This window comes from Camelus bactrianus, chromosome 7, assembly GCF_048773025.1.
Source record: "Camelus bactrianus isolate YW-2024 breed Bactrian camel chromosome 7, ASM4877302v1, whole genome shotgun sequence".
NCBI classification, from domain to species: domain Eukaryota; kingdom Metazoa; phylum Chordata; class Mammalia; order Artiodactyla; family Camelidae; genus Camelus; species Camelus bactrianus.
In genome coordinates, this window is record NC_133545.1 from 51,313,931 (window position 1) to 51,334,450 (window position 20,520).

The 20,520-nt window shown below is 37.8% G+C and overlaps 1 protein-coding gene across 1 annotated transcript in view; it reads right to left on the reverse strand.

Annotated features, from left to right (window-relative positions):
* Positions 1 to 20,520, reverse strand: part of LRRC72 (leucine rich repeat containing 72) — a 79,315-nt gene that overhangs the window by 54,718 nt on the left and 4,077 nt on the right. Inside the window, 3 exon segments of the mRNA XM_010967151.3 lie at positions 11,588 to 11,657; positions 14,946 to 15,019; positions 20,471 to 20,518. Coding sequence (XP_010965453.2) covers positions 11,588 to 11,657; positions 14,946 to 15,019; positions 20,471 to 20,518 — 192 coding nt within the window.

Below are 20,520 nucleotides of genomic sequence, written 5' to 3' on the forward strand. Positions count from 1 at the left end.
ATTTCTTTTACATTAGAGGACTGTGATCAATGATTCTCTTAACTGTTGACTTTCAGGTCAGTTTGAATACATATTGTGGTCTGAGAAGACTTCTCAGTGTCCCTCAAATTATGTTGCATAATAACTTCCTAAGATACCAGTTTGCAAAATCAGTTTTAGGAACTATGCTCACTAAACCCAAATAATGCCAACAATGTAAAGAATGACTTCAAAACATTTCTATTATTGTGAAACAAGACCACAGAACTCTAGACTTGGAAGAGAATTTCAGAATTATATACATGAGATGGTGCAGGTAAGGAAAATGACTTCTGGTTAAAGGTTTAGATTGTATACACATATCTAACTTTTCCCATTCAAAAATTTAACTAAAATGACAATAAAAGAATTATTTAAAAAGACATGTATTTATAAGGACAGGGAGAACAGAAAATTAGACAATAGCAAAATAGTTTTGAAAGCTGGAAAGCATATGGTCTAAGTGGTAATAGAATTAACAGAAATAAGAAAGCCAAATTCTAAGCCAGAAAACAATCTTATATTTATACCACAACATTCTAAAAAGGCTCAACGACTTGAAGTGAGGGTAAAGAGGAAGGGATTAAATGAGCACTATTGAAAGCTTTCTAAGACGCAATTCTATTTCTCAGGAATGTTCCCAGTAAAACCACGTGGCAACCGGACCTCTCCTACCACCTGGCTGGGATAAAAGACAGAGTTCCTGGACAAGCAGACACTAGACAGAGGTAAAGATAGAGGTTCTCACTAAAAACTGGAAAATTAAGGGAATGTATATACATGGAATGCTGAGAGTTCCCAGCCCTCTTTCCCTAGCTTGGCTCTCAGAAAGCTGGTAGCCAGGTCTTTATAGTATAATCTTATTATACATAAAGGTCATGTAATAATAACATTTAAAGGGGGAAAACAAAGCCCTTGTTAATTAAAACATAAAAGTAGATTTCAAATATAATAGGAGATTTGGAAGAGAATGTTGAAGAAATCTTCCAGAAAGTAGAACAAAATGACAAAAGAATAGGAAATAAGAGAGAAAATAAGAGAAAATTAGAGGAGCAGTTCAGTAGTTCAACATTTGCATAGGGGTTCCAGAAAGAGAGAATAATGAATACGGAAGAAAAAGAAATCAGCAACATACTTCAAGAAAAATTCCCCAAACTGCAGGATATGAGTTTCTAGATTGAAAATTTCCCAAGCTCGGCCCAAAGGAAAACAGACCCACACCAAGGCATATCACTGTAAAATGTCAGAACACTGTCCTCCAGACAGAAAACATGTGCACGCACACACACACAAGCCACACTCAAGAATCAGGAACCAGTACTGAGAATGCCTCCACACTCCTCAGTAGCTGCACTGAAAACTGGAGGACAGTGGAGTGACGCCTTATGTCCAACCTAGAATTCTATCAGCCAAACGAGCCAACGCAGTGGTACAAATACGAGCACTGAATAAAGACAACTGCAGGTATGCAGAGTCTTAAAAAATAATATTACCACATGGAATCCCTTCTCAGGAAGCCACTGGGGAACATACCTGAGAAAAATGAAAGACACACAATACAAGAAACGAGAGAGGCCAAGGCAATCCCCAGAATGGTGATGAAGGGTGGTTACAGTTGTGCACGCTGGCACACAGGAAGAGTGGCACAAGTCAGAAGGTTCTGGGCAGACTTTTGCAAGAAAATGAAGGTAACTGAATGAATACATTGAACAGATTTGGTCAACTGACAAGAGAGTTTGGGTTGAATAAATGACAGTTTGCTAGGGCTGCATAACAAATACCACAGACTGGGTGGCTTAAACAATAGAAACTTATTTCCTCACGTCTCTGGAGGCTAGAAGTTCAAGACCAAGGTGTTGGCAAGACTGGTTCCATTTTGAGGCCTCTCTCCCTGGCGAGCATATAACCGTCTTCTGGTGTCTTAACGTGATTTTCTTTCTGTGGTCTCTCTCTCCCATCCTCATCTCCTCTTCTTATGAGGACACCAGTCATACTGGATTAAGGCCCACCCTAATGACCCCATTTTAACTTCATTGTCCCTGTGAAGGCCCTGTCTCTAAATACAGTCCCATTCTGAGGTACTGGGGGCTAGGGCTTCAACATATGGATTTCAGTAAGTAAACGCTTCAGCCCATTAACAAAAAGTTACTTAAAAAAATCAAACAAGTATAAAATCCAGGGAAGTAGAGGAAATACAACAAAGGGAAAACAAGTAGAGCTTAATAAATGGTTTAGTTCTGAAGAGCATGAATTGTCGTAATAACAGAACCAGTGAATGCTGGTTTAACAAAAATTACGATAGAGCCATATCAGGGGAACAGGAAATGGAAAGTATGCATGTGTATGGGAAGCTTGGAAATAGGGGCGGGAAAGACAGAGAATTAAGTCCTCATCCTAGTGGAAACTCGACAGCAATTGTCTAACAGAGAAAAGTCAAGAAGCAGCAGCAATACCAGCATGTGACTTTGAGATATGCTAATAAACAACAAAAGAGTATTTAAAAGAACTGGAAGTTGTTGCATCTGGGGTCTGACAAATGAGGGCAGAGTGTGGGGAAGTGCTGCTAACTTACAGAATTAGCTAATTCTTTGAACCACTATAGCAGGCATACACACAGCTCTGCTGAAAATTATTTTTGAAAAAGAGTAGGCCCTTGATATTCATTCTGTGCTTACTGTGGGTGAGTTTCTTTGATCAGTACTTCACATAGGCCATCTCATTTCTTCATCATGACAACCTTTGAAGTACTTATGAAGAATAAATACCCCATACATTACATAAGAAGAAACAGAACTCTAGACAGATTATGTGATTTGCTAAATATTATCAGCTGATTAGTGACAGGATTATAACTATACCTGACCTCTCAGTTCAACATCCACTTATAAAACAGCTATTCTGTTCCAGACTCTGCCAGGAATTATTTATGAAGATATTGGTGCTATTCTTTGGACTTTCATCTTTCTAAACATTATCTAATGAAATATAGGACACACTAGTCATTACTTTTTAGCCACCCAGCATTAAGTCCTCTTCCCTACAATTAAAGGAATTCTTCATCTAATGATCCTGGGTGGGAAACAGAACCTACTCCCCACTGGGCAAGATATTTGCTTTTTCAGACTTTCTGGAAGGTAGGGTGTGGACACAAGACTAGGCTAAGCTTATCAGATGCATCCACTCTTAACTTCAAATCAAGAACTAGTACTGCAAAGAAGTGGAGACAGTTTAGTGTCAGTTCTGGTGGTGGCAGAGGGGCAGACAGCAACATTCGTTTTCTACAGCAGTGGCAGTGGTGGCAGTGGTGACGGTGGAAGTGTCCAGGGGCTGGTACTGGTGGCAAGGAAAGCAGCAGCACAGGCTGGGCTTCTGCTGCTGATTGGCAAGTCAACAGTGTATGTGGAAACCAGTCTGTGATGTGGTTTTGACCATGGCTTCTTTGATCCTGAGAATTTTCCAGACTTGACTCTTAAGCTACCTGATATTTACACAGTATCATTTCAATATATTATTTTCCTGCTTAACTCAGCCAAAGCACACTCCTGCTAAGTGAACTTCTGATTGCCTTAACTAGCACCTCTGCAAAGAAAGGTTCAACTTGGCAGACCTGGCTATGATGTTAAATAAACAGAAGGTGACATTTTTGAATGAACAAAAAAGTATCAAACTAAGCAAAATATTATTAATGTGCTCTCCTCAAACTTATAGTTTATAATCACTTACATGTCATTTGTGATTCACTGACAAAATGGAAACATTATATGTGTGAGAAAGTATCAGGATTTAAATTTACTCATTTTTCCATTCAACAAATACTTGTTGAGCAGCTGCTATGTGCCAGCATTGTGCTAAATTCAGGGGGTACAGCTGTGAATAAAATAGACAAAAATCCCTTTTTTATTCTAATGGGGAAAGAGAAAACAAACAATACATACAATAAGTAAGTTACATATTATGGTATCAGCTGACAAGTGCTATGGGAAAAAATAAAGCATGGAGACTGTAAGTGGCCAGCAGGGAGATGTGTTGTATTTTAAATGGGCTGGTCAGGGTAGGCTTCCAAAGGAGGTAATATCTGAACAAATTCTTGATGAAGGGGAGGGAGTGGGCCACTAGGGTATCTATAGGAAGAGCACTGGGGACTGGACAGTGCTTAGGTCCAGAGACAACGTGGTGCCTGTTGCTGCTGGATCAGAGTGAATTATGGAGAGAAGGTGGGTAATAATGCCAGAGAGGTAACCAGGAGGGCTACTTGTGCAGGGCCTTGTAGGTGACTCTAAGAGCTCAGCTGAAAATAACGGGGCCGTTGGAAGTTTTGTTCAGAGGAGTGATATGTTTTGACTGAGGTTTCCATAGATCACTTTGTTTACTGTCTTGAGTAATTCTCAGTTGTGTATGTGTGTGTGAGGGAGTGGAGGTGGAGTTGTTCCCCCGGGAGCATTTGACAATGTCTAGAAATATTTTTCATTGTTAATTCTGGGGAAATATCTCCTGGCATGTAGTGGGTAGAGGCCGTGGATGCTGTGAAACATCCCAAAATGCACAGGACAGCCCCACGATCAAGAATTACTTAGTTCAAAAAGTCAATAGTACCAAGTACCTGGGGGAAAAGACCCTAGGAACTAAATGACATTTGAAGTACTGAAAAATTATATAATTATGTGTTATTTAAAAGAGCATATTATTTCATGTTTGAATGTTGAAATCACAATATTCTCTACATTTACATAAAACTCTAAGTATTAGTTGGGGAGAATTTTAATAATATACACTGAATTACATAGGAGAAAAAAAGAAGGAAAAATTTCAATATATTCCCAGGATTCCTAAGTTCGTTTTTATGGTGTTCCTGTTCAATAAATGAAAACAATGCATTCATTTGTATCTTAGATTAAAATATGTACAACACTTGGAAATAAAATATACACTTTAAAAATATTCAGAAATAACTGTTATACAGTATAAACAGGCTTTCATTCTTATATTTTCCCCTCTTTATTCCATCTTCTTGAGGTTTTCATATACGCTTTTTCCCAAAAATAAATTACATTTCTTGGTTAAATCATCTTAAATCATAACTAGATATACAGTGCACATATCTGTGAATTTCACAACCATGCAGCAAAGTCTTATTTAGGTTATTTATGTTGATTTACTTTTTTGAGGAGGTTTTAAGTATTTGACAAAGTATAATTCTTTCAACAAAGTTGACACAAGGGATTAATTATTACCCTGAGGTGAGAGAAACACATAAAGACCCAAATTATATGGAATGCGTGCTAGTTCATTTTATATTTTAATAGCTCTTATGCCCTACCACAGAGTTTGTGCTGCTCTAAATCGTTTTCTGGAGAAAGCATGGTATGTTTAAAAGAGTGTGTGTGCCTACAGCCAGCATAGTACTCAACAGTGAAAAACTCAAAAGCTTCCCACTAAAATTTGGGACAAAACAAGGCTGCCCACTATCACCACTCTTACTCAACATAGTCTTGGAAGTCCTAGCCACAGCAATCAGGCAAGAGAGAGAAATAAAAAGGATCCAAATTGGAAAAGAAGAGGTAAAAGTGTCACTATATGCAGATGACATGATACTATATATAGAAAACCCTAAAAGGTCCACACAAAAACTACTAGAAATAATCGAAGAATTCAGCAAAGTAGCAGGTTACAAGATTAACATTCAAAAATCAGTTGTATTTCTTCACACTAATGATGAATCAACAGAAAAAAAAAAAAGTAAAGAAACAATCTCCTTTAAAATAGCACCCAAAGTAATAAAATACCTCAGAGTAAATCTAACCAAGGAGGTGAAAGACTTATACATGGAAAACTATAAAACACTGATGAAGGAAATTAAAGAAGACTTAAAAAAATGGAAAGATATCCCATGCTCCTGGATTGGAAGAATCAATATTGTTAAAATGGTCATACTGCCCAAAGCAATCTACAGATTTCATGCAATCCCTATCAAATTACCCAGGACATATTTCACAGAACCAGAACAAATCATAATAAAATTTATATGGATCCACAAAAGACCTAGAATTGCCAAAGCATTACTGAAGAAAAAGACAGAGGCTGGAGGAATAACTCTCTCAGACTTCAGACAATACTATAGAGCTACAGTCATCAAGACAGCATGGCATTGGTACAAAAACAGACATATGGACCAATGGAACAGAATAGAGAGCCCAGAAATGAACCTACAAACTTTTGGTCAACTAATCTTCGACAAAGGAGGCAAGAATATACAATGGAATAAAGACAGTCTCTTCAGCAAATGGTGTAGGGAAAACTGGACAGCAGCATGTAAAGCAATGAAGCTAGAACACTCCCTTACACCATACACAAAAATAAACTCAAAATGGATCAAAGACTTAAACATAAGACAAGATACAATAAACCTCCTAGAAGAAAATAAAGGCAAAACATTATCTGACATACATCTCAAAAATGTTCTCCTAGAACAGTCTACCCAAGCAATAGAAATAAAAGCAAGAATAAACAAATGGGACCTAATGAAAATTACAAGTTTCTGCACAGCAAAGGAAACCATAAGTAAAACAAAAAGACAACCTATGGAATGGGAGAAAATTTTTGCAAATGAAACTCACAAAGGCTTGATCTCCAGAATATATAAGCAACTCATACGACTTAATAAGAAAAAAAACAAACAACACAATCCAAAAATGGGAAGAAGACGTAAACAAGCAATTCTCCAAGGAAGAAATACAAATGATCAATAGGCACATGAAAAAATGCTCAATATCACTAATTATCAGAGAAATACAAATCAAAACTACAATGAGGTATCACCTCACACCAGTCAGAATGGCCATCATTCAAAAGTCCACAAATGACAAATGCTCGAGTGGCTGTGGAGAAAAGGGTACCCTCCTACACTGCTGGTGGGAATGCAGTTTGGTGCAGCCACTGTGGAAAACAGTATGCAGATTCCTCAAAAGACTGGGAATAGACTTACCATATGACCCAGGAATCCCACTCCTGGGCATATATCCAGAAGGAACCCTACTTCAGAATGACACCTGCACCCCAATGTTCATAGCAGCACTATTTAAAATAGCCAAGACATGGAAACAGCCTAAATGTCCATCAATAGCTGACTGGATAAAGAAGATTTGGTATATTTATACAATGGAATACTATTCAGCCATAAAAACCAACAACATAACGCCATTTGCAGCAACATGGATGCTCCTGGAGAATGTCATTCTAAGTGAAGTAAGCCAGAAAGAGAAAGAAAAATACCATACGAGATCGCTCATATGCAGAATCTAAAAAAAAAAAAAAAAAAAAGAAATACAAAACAGAAACAGACTCATAGACATAGAATACAAACTTGTGGTTGCCTGGGGGACGGTGGGTGGGAAGGGACTGGGATTTAAAAATGTAGAATAGATAAACAAGATTGTACTGTGTAGCACAGGGAAATATATACAGGATCTTATAGCTGCTCACAGCGAAAGAGAATGTGACAATGAACGTATGTATGTTCATGTGTAACTGAAAAATTGTGCTCTACATTGGAATTTGACACAACATTGTAAAATGACTATAACTCAATAAAAAAAAGTTTATATATATAAAAAAGTGTGTGTGTATGTATTATGTGTATATAGGTATACATACATATATATATATAATCTCCAAACATGATTGACCAACTAAGATTCCATGACACAAAGCATATTGTAAAGCTACCTAAAAAAGGTACTGCCATTCAAAGAGTTCTTTACAAATATTTAAAACAGCACATTAAAAATAATTATTTCAAAATTCAAATAGTGATTTGCTAATTTTGTATAACAAAAGTCCTTCCTAAAATATATAAATTTGTGCTATTTACCCGAATCTCAATATGTACTGAATTTTGGGAGAAGGGAAACAGTAACATATCTTAATAGCATAGAAAAATGAGCCCACAATCTTTCTTAAAGTGATCTTGCTTCTTTTGGTGTGGAAAATGTTACATAAATAAGCATTTCAATTAATTTTTAGATCACAAAGTTTTATAAACAATGATTTTGCCAGAGGAGGTATTTTTATTTAATTTGTAAAATCTGTAACTACTCAGTTTTTTCTACATGCCAGAAACTCAGATTCCATTTTGGACAGTTGCTTGGTGAGGCATTATATACAGGCTTTTCATCAAACACTCTAATCTGAGACAAATGAAATATACCAAAGTACTGCTAGTTCTTCCAGAAATAAAAGGCTACTAACATTGTGGCACCAACATTATGAGCTCATTTTTAAATAATTGTAAAAGAAAATTTTTGAGGTAATGAGTCAAAACACCAATAGATCAAATACATACATACCATTTGAAATTTTAGTGTAAAATGCAAATCACTTAGATCACACGACTTAGCAGACCCCACACTCAGGAAAGCTGGAAAAGATGAACTGTGACCTAAAATTCCCCGAGATAGGCTTGCTAGAAGATGAGACAAGGCAAGGAGTCTTTAGAAAGCTTCAGTTAATATGCACCAAAGAGCAGCTGCCTCCCACTATTTACATCAGCAGAGATTAGAAAAAGATGACCCAGAAAGAGAGGCGACACAGAACTAGTGAATATCTATGCAATATGAGGAGAAAACAAGCCCTCAGAGAGAATGATGAAGGAGGCAGGGTTGCCCGAGCAAACCTAGGAAAGCCAGGGCATCGCAGGTCCTTAGAAACAACTTGTATTTATTTAATTTGCTCGTCCAGAGTCAGACCAGAAGCTCCAGTTTTATCATCCTCTAGTTTACCATCCTCTAGATAATAACAGGGAGAAGTGTGCATGCTTGTAGCATGCTAGACTCCAAACACACCAAACTATGTCCATTCATTGTCTCCCTAAACCATTGCTCTCTCTCACTCCATGCCAGGCAGTTTGCAACTACCATGCCCTCACCAGGAGCACAGCCACTCCCTCTGCCCTTCCTTTTTTTTTAACACTAGAGTAAATATCATCACATTTATTGTTGTATTCTATCAGTAGCCTAATGCAAGTACAGAATAAACCATATTAAGATAGGATGCTTTTGGTTTCAAGTAACTTCTGAGCTCAACTCAAACTGCCACATAAATTAGAACATTTATTATCTCACACATCAAGGAGTCCAGAGGTTGTGAGAGCTTCAGTCTTAGTATCTCAATGATTCTCTGAACTCTGCTTTTCTTGAAATGTTGTTTATGTCCGCAAGTTGGTAGGATGATTCCTGGCTTACTAGCCAGGCAAGAAAACATCCAGAGGGAACAAGGGATCTCTCTTCTAGCACTCTCTTTTGGAAATAAGAACACCCATCACAGAAGTTTCCCAGTAGATGTCTCCAATGTCTCTATTATCACAGTTGGATTATGTGCGCATTCACTGATCACTCACAAGGAGGATGGGACTATCCTGATTGGTTTACACAATTCAGAATCCACCCCTTGAAAATGGGAATGGGGCCATCTACCTGAGTAAAATGGAGAAGTATGTACGAAAACTAAACCCAGATTCTGCTGTACAGGCAAAAGAAGAGAATGGGCAATGAGTGGACAACAAATAATCATCAGTACATACACCTCAACAAAGTTATTGATTGAATATATGAACAGACAAAGTGACCGTGATTTTGAAAAGAATATAGTTTGTGGAACATAAATAACCAAACACAAGAAGAGAAATTAGCCCCCTGTTGCATCCCTTCCCCATCAACCCAAAACAAAAACAAAAACATAAAACAAAACAAAAACAAAAAACAAAACAAAAAATAGTTGACAGAGAATGCAATCCCTAAGCTATGTGAAATTTCAATGACTGATTGGAAGCGGGACAGTGTCCACTACACGAAAGCCAAAACAATTACAAATCCCTAATTATACTTCTCCCTTTAGACATATTGCCAACATTTGTACATGTTCTTTCCTTCAAAACTGAACATTAAACAGCACCAGGAACACACGTGAAAAACAAAGATTAGTCACTGTACCATTCTTGATGAGTTCCATCTTTTCCTAACCAGAGGTCATACACTGACCAGGATAATTTTTGGCAAAAAGTTTAAAAGAGTTTTGAACTAGCATGCCCTTAAGGAGTGTGTGCACTTTCCATTTCAGTTGTTAGCTGCCCAGGCCTCGAAGACATTTGTGTTTATTCTCCTAGAAATTATTTCAAGCTTATGAAACGTATGCTTGCACTTAATACTAGAAACACCTTCATTTTCTGTTTTCCACTTAGCTGGTTTAAAAGAAGACTAAAAATGCAATATAGTATGGAAATACTTTCATAAACGTGGCTGCTTAAGGATACAGTGCTGTGAGTTGGACTATTGCTTGACAAGCAAACTACTACTGAAAACTCTTATTATTGTTTTTAATCAGCTGGTGTTTTGAAAGTTTAAATTCAAAATGCCAAGTTTGGATCATAGACTTATAATGAACAAAATACAAGCTGTTGGAAAGTCAAATTTTAGAAAGCTGGAAATGACTGACGAGCTAACCATAGTGATTGTTTCAGTTTGAATTTTAGTTCAGTGCTGCTCTTTGGCGTGGAGAGTGCTTGGAGCTCCACTCAGGCTCCCACAATGGAGGAGGCAGTGGGAGGGTTTAGTGTCAACTAAACCCTAGCCTCTAAGAGAAGCTTAAAGGGCAACACTCAGTGACCTTGAGGAGTGTTCCCTGCAGTTGGGGACATGGTGGCTTAATGCCTGGCACTTCCTGAAGAATCATGAAGAATCAACCCATCTGACAGCAGAACAAAGGTGTGTGAGTCCTGGGAGGAGCATGCAGGACCACTGGAAGAATGTTGATCTAGGGCACTTCATAAGGGATCCTGCCCAGACGGGCAGTTTGCCAAGTCCAGGAAACACTCAGTTTTAAGCACCACTGGAATACAAGGTGGAGGGAGGTCAGGAGTGGCCATCAGAGGAACTAGAGTTGGAGAAACTTAGCAGAGGACTTCTTAATTTCTCATTAAGAGAAAAAAAGCAACTTTGGACATGTTAGTACCAGAGGGTGTAAATCAATAAGAACTTTGTTTTTCCTTTGCCTTTCCTCTGCCTCTCCTCTGCCTCCACAGCTCCCCACTCCATACCAACCCTGGAGAAGGCTGAGGTGGAGGTGAGAGGGAAGGAAAAACAACCAACCACACTTTCCTCACCAGTAAAGAAGAAAGGTGGCCATCTGCAGGCAGCCCTGGCTGTCTGTGTAAGGGAGGGGAGGCAGAGGGATGTCCCATTTAGGAATGAAGTTGGAAAGTTGATTAATGTTTTCACCTCCCCATTCTGATTTCTGGTGAGACGATAACTATGACTCAACATGGACTGTAAGCTTTTGAATTACATAAGAGTGGTAAGAAAAGTCACGAGACTGCCCACATTTCCTTCCAGGAGCCTGGGAAGGAACAGCCTCCACTGAGTTCCAGTCTGATAATGACTCACAAATCATGCTATTCAACATGTATATCAAGTTTCTTACCTAAAGTAAGACTAGGAGTATAAAATATTAAAACTGTTAATGATTAGCTCTATTAAAAGCACGAAATTAAGATAGAATTTTAAGTATAAAGCCATACTACCTTGTTATGATGCAGCCATAAGTATTTTAATTTTTTAAACCTAGAAAGATCAGTGACCTCTGTCAGTTCCCTGGAAAGGAAAACAAAAAGTGAACATTAGCAACAATTCATTCATTCATTCGTTCACAGGTGAAGTGGCTTACACAGCATGAATTTCGAGGAACTGAAAAGAGCTTCCTCTGTTCTTTCAAAACTGTTGGCACACTTAACGTGCTAACTTCCTAAATTCCATCTTCAAAACTTCACTCACTTGAGCTAAGATTTCGACAGCCAGTTAAAGCAGATACTAAAAGGAGAGAGATTTATCACATTAGTAGCAATGTGTACGTCATAATGACTGAATTTATTGGAACCTCAATTAGAAAAAGATTTTACTGAAGAGAGGGCAGAGGAAAAAGGTGAATGCAGAAGATGTCAGACTTACAGATGAACGTGAGAAATAATGTCTGCAGGGAACTTACTTGGGGGTTGTCCAGATCTTGCCCAAACTAGATTTAAGACATGGCAATTTCATCCAGAGACAGAGACTGGGTAAAGCGTTTTGTTCTTTTTATTGTTTACTAAGTATCGGGTCAAAATATTAGCCAACCTTCTTGAACTGTGCAGGACTCTAGCTGTCCAAGTGGTCCTCAGTCTTGCTGATGCAATGCACTCAGCAAGGGAACAGGCACGAGGTGTGGAGGGGGAATTGCAGCAAAGAGCACACAGACTCAGCAGAGAGATGACCCTTTGACTGCTGTGAGATGGAGTCTTTATTTCTCAGGGCAGAAACTGTGAGCCCAGTGGGATATACATACATATATGTCACATATATGTCTGTGTATATCAAACATAGAGCACACTCATCACCTGAATCAGTAGATCTGGGCTTAGAGAGTGGTAATTTTTCTACTGCTTTCACTCTTTTTACACTTATTAGCTGGTATTCTGCAAAGAAGATCTGCCCCTTCCCTTTCTTCCTCTCATTCCCTCTCTTCTCCATCCTCCTCAGATTTGTAGAGTTTTTTCTCAATCTTTCCTTACTCTTTTTTTTTTTTTTAATTCTCAAATTATCCCAAACAAAAGACTTTCAGGCAGATCATCTTGTCCATTTGACATGCACCATTAATCTTGAGTACTTTCTTAGCACAACAAAATATTCCAGGCTCCTTCAAAGCAACTTGTAATAGATTTACACATACACAATGCAGTCTCTCCATTCACTGTTGATGTGTCGCTTATTTCTGGGAAGAAGCATTGGACCCTGACACACAAACTGTTGCATTGGGCAATAATGAGAGTATGTTAGCTTCATCTCTTCCCATGAAAAAATAAAGCAATCATTATATGGTAGCAGAGAAGTTCAAGCCGCACTTAGAGTATTTCTCCAAGGATTCCCAGGAAAGTTACTTTAATAGGTTAATGTTTTAAAATATCAAGTGTCAAATGACTGTCATTAGTTTTCTTGTACTTGTACTTGTAATTTTCTTGTATTTTAATAGTACTGATGCTGAATTTTCAGCTACTAGTTAATTTAATAAAGTGACTCACTTTTAAAGGGAATTTATAAAGTCAGAAGGGTTGATTCTGTATATGCACTTGTTCTAAATCAATAATGGGCTGTTACATTTTAAGGCCAGTGGAAGACAATGATAGGAAATTGTACTACTAATGATGGCAGTGACTCCTGCTGACATGTCAACATTGTTGTTATAGTATATTTGCTCCATGATTTCTCAAGGAAAACATTAGTAAGATGCTTTTCATTTTCCAAGGGCAACGGAGACTTAGGCAAATAATCCACTCTACCCAATTTACTGGTATCTGAACTGTGAAACATTTTTTACACCTAGATGGATTAAATGATAACAGTATTCTTAGGATATAAAATGTATTGTCCTTTAGTTGAGAAGACCGCTAATTATCCACTGTCAGAAGATCAATATTTCTAATTTTTTTCTAGTGTTTTAAAGCTTTTATTACTGTTATCTACTTATCCCAGTGATCAATAGTGTACAGTTGTTAAAATCATGGAAGGCTTAGAGAGGCAATCTTTTGACAACATAAAATACCTATTGTAAAACTAACTGATCTATAGAAAGTTTCAAAGCATGACCTTAAGTTTGTCAGAATACCTACCATACTTGTTCCATTCTAAAATATGTATTTTTAAGAAGCTTAAATTGGTCAGCTATTTATAGCAAGAGATTCAGGGCTATTACAAAGATACGTATTATTCTCTGTACTAGTAAACTAGAAATATTAATACGTAACAAAAGAAATACGTTTGTTAATAAAGGATTTCCTCAGATCACCAGAGATAAAGTGATTAACTACATCGATAAAGTAGAACATTTTCTCTAAAGAGTAGCTGAGTTCCAAATATTACACATGAGTAGAAATATGTTAAGTCTATTTAAAAACAATACATGTAATTTTAAATGATTAAGAAGTACGAAGAAGGAAAGAGAAGAGTAGGAATAGGGTCGCTGTCATGAAAATGCTAACGGTGGCTGCCCAGGTGTTGCTTTTTGGCTAGTAAAGCCTGGGCTGTCAGTGTCCAGTCCCATCCGTAACTTCCTGTTCCTCTTCCACCGGGGCTCTACCTCAGGCACAGCTCTGCAGAACCCACTCTACTGTCTGCCACCCTGGGGAGCTGGAGTGGGATCAGAGGAAGTTGATATGTAAGGAGAGATTTTCCTACTTACCAGTAAAATTAGGATAAAGGTTGTCAGTAGGAGTTACAGTGTAATGGGGGTTATTTTATACTACAGTGGTATTATGAGTCATTATTCTTTAATAATAGTAATAATATTAATTGTACTAATGCTAACTGAGTGTTTACTGTGTACCAGGTCCTTCTCTACCTTCTTCTAACTCACCTAATCTTTACCACAACCCTGTGAAGCAGGTCGTATTATTATATGCAGGCAATAGGCAGATAAAATACAAGATATCCAGTTATATATGAATTTCAGAGAAACAGCAAATGTCCCAATGTGTAGTGGGACATACTTATACTAAAAAAAAAGTTATATTCATTTGTTTCTCTGAAATTCACATGTAACTGGATGCTGTGTATTTTTATTGGCTAAACCTGACAACCCTAAAAGGGAGGTTTATGACATGCCCAAGATCACCCAGATGGAAGAGACAGAGCTGGGATTCAAACTCAACCAGACTCCATAGTCTTTTGTTTTTGTCCAGTTCAATATCTTGTTTCTCCAATAGAGACCGTGGACACTAACAAGCATCTAAAGTAATTACAGTATGTGCTACTTGCCTATCCACAGAGGAGGGGAAAAAGTGTAAGGAACATCTGAATCTATGGAATATTACTGAATGATGTTCTTCCATTTCTTACATAAAGTACACTTACTTTTGAGAAAGAAACAGCTCAAAGACATCAGCATCCCTCTTGTGGCCACATATCTTTAGCTGATCTTCAACTGCCTGATAACATATAATTAATCTGTCAAGCCACATTCCATTGAGCAAAAATACTGAGACATTTGCAGTCAATAACAATAACGTCTACAAGGAGATCAAAAGAAAGGTGAATATGGAGGTAACTACTCTACATTGATAAATTCCAACACTGCAATTATACATTACTTAATCATTTTCGTGGTTGAATTTCATTACCCTTCATCCTGGGCACAGATGTGCAAAATAATTTTTAATCAAGAGAAAAAAATATGTATGTGTACATGTACACCAAAAACAAGTTTTTGATTCTCTATAAGGAAGAGTAATTTAGCCTTTAAATATTTGTAAACATTCCTTCCAACACGAGGAATTGATATTTGGTAGGTTTTCATATTCACAGAAGACATTCACGGTTGGAGGTGTAGGGGGTAGAACATAATATACATTATCATACAGGGGGTGGCACCCTCCCTGTAAGTTCTCAATAAATGTTGTCAGACAAATGAATGGATGAGTGAATAAACATCTTTCTTTTTCTCTGCAAAGGAATAGCGTCTTTGTTTTTCAAGAGTTACTAACATACTTGCACCATGGGAATTTGGGGTGGAGAAGAAGCAATTTTTATCCCCAAGGGATTTGTTTTGAAAATATATATCCAACAACAGCTTTTTAGGTGCTTTGCTTTTTCTTCTTAAGGTCCTTTACTAAATCACAAACTAGCATTTATAGGCCACCTGGCCTAAGATGTTACGTAAAAATTAAAGCTCATCTATAATTTGTCAATGGAGGAGTAAAGCTAACAAGACACAACAAAAGTGGGAAGTATAATCACTGCGCTTCTGGATTCTGACAAACACTGTACTTATCAGAGTCAAAACAATCACCAAATTTCAGCTGGGATTTGTTGTGGGTGGTGAGGTTGGAATGTCAGTGATTTATGAAGTTTTGACAATGATTTTGTTATTTAGAGGAGGACTTTAAGAAGAGTTAGATTTAATGGGATGAACAAATATCTAAAGAAGTGAGGAAGACAGATATCCCAAGGATGGAGAGCAGCTGCTAATTTATATCCCAAACTTCGTTATCCTATTTTACAAGCTGAATCTTGCAGAATTTATTGACTCAAGTGTAGGCATTTCCATCAGGGTCTTCTGTGACCCTGATAAGCAAGATGAATCAGGGCTTGGAAAAACCCATTCGATCAGTCTTAGGTATTCACATCTAAATATTTTAACATCTAAACTATCCGCTTCTACTATACACAGTCAATCTCAACTTTGCCAAAGTGTTAGGAATGCTAAAGTCCAGCCAAAGTAGAATTAAAAATTTGCAGCTATCTATTAAAATTACAAACTTGCTTTTAACTGATCCTACAATTCCACACCTAGCACTCAGAAATACACCAGTACATACACACACATGCAAAATGAGACTATCATTGCTTATTTCATACATACATTGTCTGTAGTGGCGAAATAAGCCCATTAATTGGAATATGGGTTAAATGAAGATGTAACTTCACAATAGAACACTGTGCAGTAGCTTAAAAATATAGAGATGATTATCTAGACCTACAAAGAGATCCAAAACACATTTCTAAGTAAAAATGTCATTGGCAGCATAATATGCATAAGTATAACGATGTTTTTGTCACCGGTGACATCTATACGCACACAAAATGCACACACTCCAAATTCTTAATAAAAGTTATCACTTGAGATCATGAGGGACTGTCACTTTCTAAGTAATCCATTTTTAATAATGTATGAATATTTAAGATAAGCACAGATTAATTAGGTAAACAGAAAGGACACATTTTGAAAATTTTAGCCATGATTGAATAAATATTTTTAGGGGATTTAAAGCAAATTTTGAAAAAGAAGAAGTTAAAAGGGAAATTGAAACTATTATTGTAATACATAAATCACTGATGTAATTATTTATTTACACAGCTTTTTATCATGGTGTTTTCTTCCAACCAAAAATTTCATACAGATCTGGCAACAAGAAAGTGTCAAAGTGCTAAAGAACACAAAAACTTGCCAAGAAGTTTCAAGTTTCAGTGAATCTGTGGTGGAGCAGTTCCAGTTCCCAATCAACACACAACTTCACCAGCAGCATATTCCTTTCATCTAAAGAAGCACAAGAATTCTTTCTCTGAACTATTGTTTTTATTGTAGTAAAATATACATAATATAGGATGTACTGTTTTAACTGTACAGTTCTGTGGCATTAAGTACATTCACATTGTTGTGCAGTCATCACCACCATCCATTTTCAAAAGTTTTTGATCTTCCTCAAATGAAACTCTGTACCCATTAAACACTAACTCCTCATTTCCCCCTCTCCCCAGCTCCTGACAACCACCCTTCTATTATCTGTCTCTATACTAACTACTCTAAGTTCTACATATAAATGGAATCATACGGTATTTGTCCTTTTGTGACTGGCTTATTTCACTTAGCATAATGTCTTCAAGAATCATCTGTGTTGTAGTGTGTGTCTGGATTTCCTTCCTTTTTAAGGCTAAATAATATTCCACTGTATGTGTATACCACATTTTGGTTTTCCCTTTAAACATCAATGGCCACTCAGGTTGCTTCCATTTTTTGGCTTTTGTGAATAATGCTGCTGTGAACGTGGTTGTACAGTTAATTCACAACGTTGTGTTTCTAGTGTACAGCAAAGTGATTCAGTTATGCATATATATATATATATATTCCTTTTTATATTCTTCTCTAGTTTATTACAAGATACTGAATATAGTTCCTGTGCTATACGGTAGGACCTTGTTGTTTATCTGCTTTATATATAGTAGTTTTAAAGTAGGTCCAAAACAGATCTTTCAGTCATTTATTGAACCACAAACTACTTAGTCTTAGTTCAGGCTGTGACTGGCTAGGTCTGTGACTGGCTAGTAACTGCAGGAATACATCAGGTAAGCTGCTTACTCTCTATGAGCAAACTTTTAGCAAGAGAAGGAAGGACACACAATGCTGCAAAAGAAGGCTGCAAGTGTTAAGGGTGATGAGAACAGGAAAACGAGCTCTGGTGAATTCAGAGGAAGAAGAAAATATTGTCAGCCCTGGGAACTGGGAAGATTTTAGGACAGGACTGACAGTTGGGCTGGGCCTGAAAAGGTGAGGAGAAATTAGACATAGATATTGATGGATGGGTGTTTTAGTCAGAGGGGAGTAAGTATACAAAAGAGAAAAAGTAGGGGAAGAAAGTGTGAGGCAGTAGGTCTGTACAGCCTTTGGCTGCAGTAAAAGGCACCCAGGAGGCAATTGTAAGGAATAAATTAAGAAAGGTGGATTGGGGTTATACTATTTGTGCTAATTTTGAAATTTAGGCTCAGAAGTATACCCTTAGTACTCGAAAAAACTTTTATAGGTCCTAAGAACTAACTTAAAATCACATATTTTATGTAATCTGTAATTAAAATTTAATTAAATTTCATATGATATACATGGAAATAGATAAGAAATACATTTATTAACTGCATGGTAAAATCAGTCTAAGAAAGTCCAGCAAAGTTCTGATTTTTTTCCCATGACAACTACATCAATGCTTTTAAGCAATATCCAATATCAGTTATTTGAAAATCACTTTTCTTTCTTCTCCTTGGGTGCTCTTGCTCTGCTGGACTTTAAAAGAATGGGCTTAATAACTATTGGGCAATTCAGCACTGAACTCATTTCTGGGACAACAGAGAAATATTACAGGATTTTCTATGCAGAGAAAAGATGTGAAAAGGTAGGCCTCAGGAAGATGACTCTAGCAGCACCACGTATGATGGCCTGGGGTGCACACAGAACTGCAGACAGGAAGCAAGGCTGCCTCTGGAAAATTAAGTCAAGAGCTGATGAGCCTCCCCCAGGACAGTAAGTAGCAAGTGAGAATGAGCAGTGAGCAGATATGACATAGGACAGAGAGATAATTGATGGGAACTTGCGAGTAACTGGAGGCAGGGAATAAGGGCAAGGGAAGCAACCTGCGATGATGAGAACGTGATGACATGATGATGAGAAACGTGACTGGGAGGGAAGGTGACTGCAGCTGAGAAATGCTCAAGTTGACACGGCTGGAACATACAGGTCAATGTGTCCACCAGAAAGCTGCAAGTGGGAGAGTGGATCTCATCAGCTGGCAGGGTGAGGATGACTAAACAGCCTGAAAGTCAGCAAAGAGAGAGCGGGGCCCAGGTAAGGTCATTGTCAAGTGTCTACATTTAGAAAGAAGCGGAGGGAAACATTCTGGGTAAGGAGGGATTGCTATAAAGTGAGGAGAAGAAACAAAAAGACAGTGGGAACTAGGAGAGCAGATTTCAAGAAGGTACAATTTGAATCTGTAGTGTTGCATAGGGTGGTAGAGGATATCACTCAGAAAAGGTATTCAATTTGGGGAGCAATTTCAGTAACCTGATGAGGGGGGAAAGTTAGATTTCAAATTAACGGGTTGACAAAATAAGAAAATAAAAATCCAACATAGAATTAGAGTTGGGGGTGGGGTGGGTAGGGTATAGCGCAAGTGGTAGTGTGCATGCCCAGCATGCATGAGGTTCTGGGTTCAATCCCCAGTACCTCCTCTAAGAATAAACAAATAAATAAACCTAATTACCTCCCCCAGGAAGGAAGGAAGGAAGAATGAATGAATTAGTGTGGGCAGTTCTAACATAGAAAGAATAAAAGCTTTTTCCACTGCCGATGACTTAGGATCTAGATAAAACAGAAGAGAAAAAAAAGTTTGAAAATTGTGGGATTCTTAAATCCTAGAAGAATGAAATCTGTATCAAAATCTATAGAAGAAAATACCCCCACCTTGACGATTTACATACTATAATGACAGGTAAATTCCTACACCTACATGCAGTACACATGCACCAGTTAGTTAGGACTTAGTGTGAGCAGCTTTCAGTTTATTCCAGAACTCTCGGCCTTGATTAATCATCATAGCCCCAAGCCTTTCTAGAGGAGTGTGAGAACCGCACAACGCTTTGCTAGGTCCTAAGTGGCACAACACAATTCTGACACTTTTTGCCACTCAGGTATTCTATTAGCCATTACCTTAATTGTCCTCAATTCTGCTTGTATTGTCCCCTCAAAGAACTTTTCTTCCTCAATGTGTCGATTTGCACTTTAGGGGAACAATATTTCAGGGCTATGTATATGTATTACATTATATATGTCAAGATTCCAAATACATGGCCTTATTACCAATTGCTAAACTATCATAATTACATATACAGGAGCTATTTAGTGGGAAGAGGTCAACATAAATCTATTAGTGTGGACAGAGGGCAGTCTTCAAACCCTGTGCAGGAAATTACAGACCTCTAGCCCCACGGGAGGGTTTGCCTGGGGTTCGCCATTGCTCGATGCCTCTATCTCGGACCTCTGGGTAGACTCCGGTGGACTGGAGCATCTGGCAGGGCCCTCAAGGACTCAGCCGTCTGGTGAAGGGGGATACGCTTACCGTACGGCTGATTTCCAAGGCAGATTCTGCCGCTCTCGCCAGGCTCATGT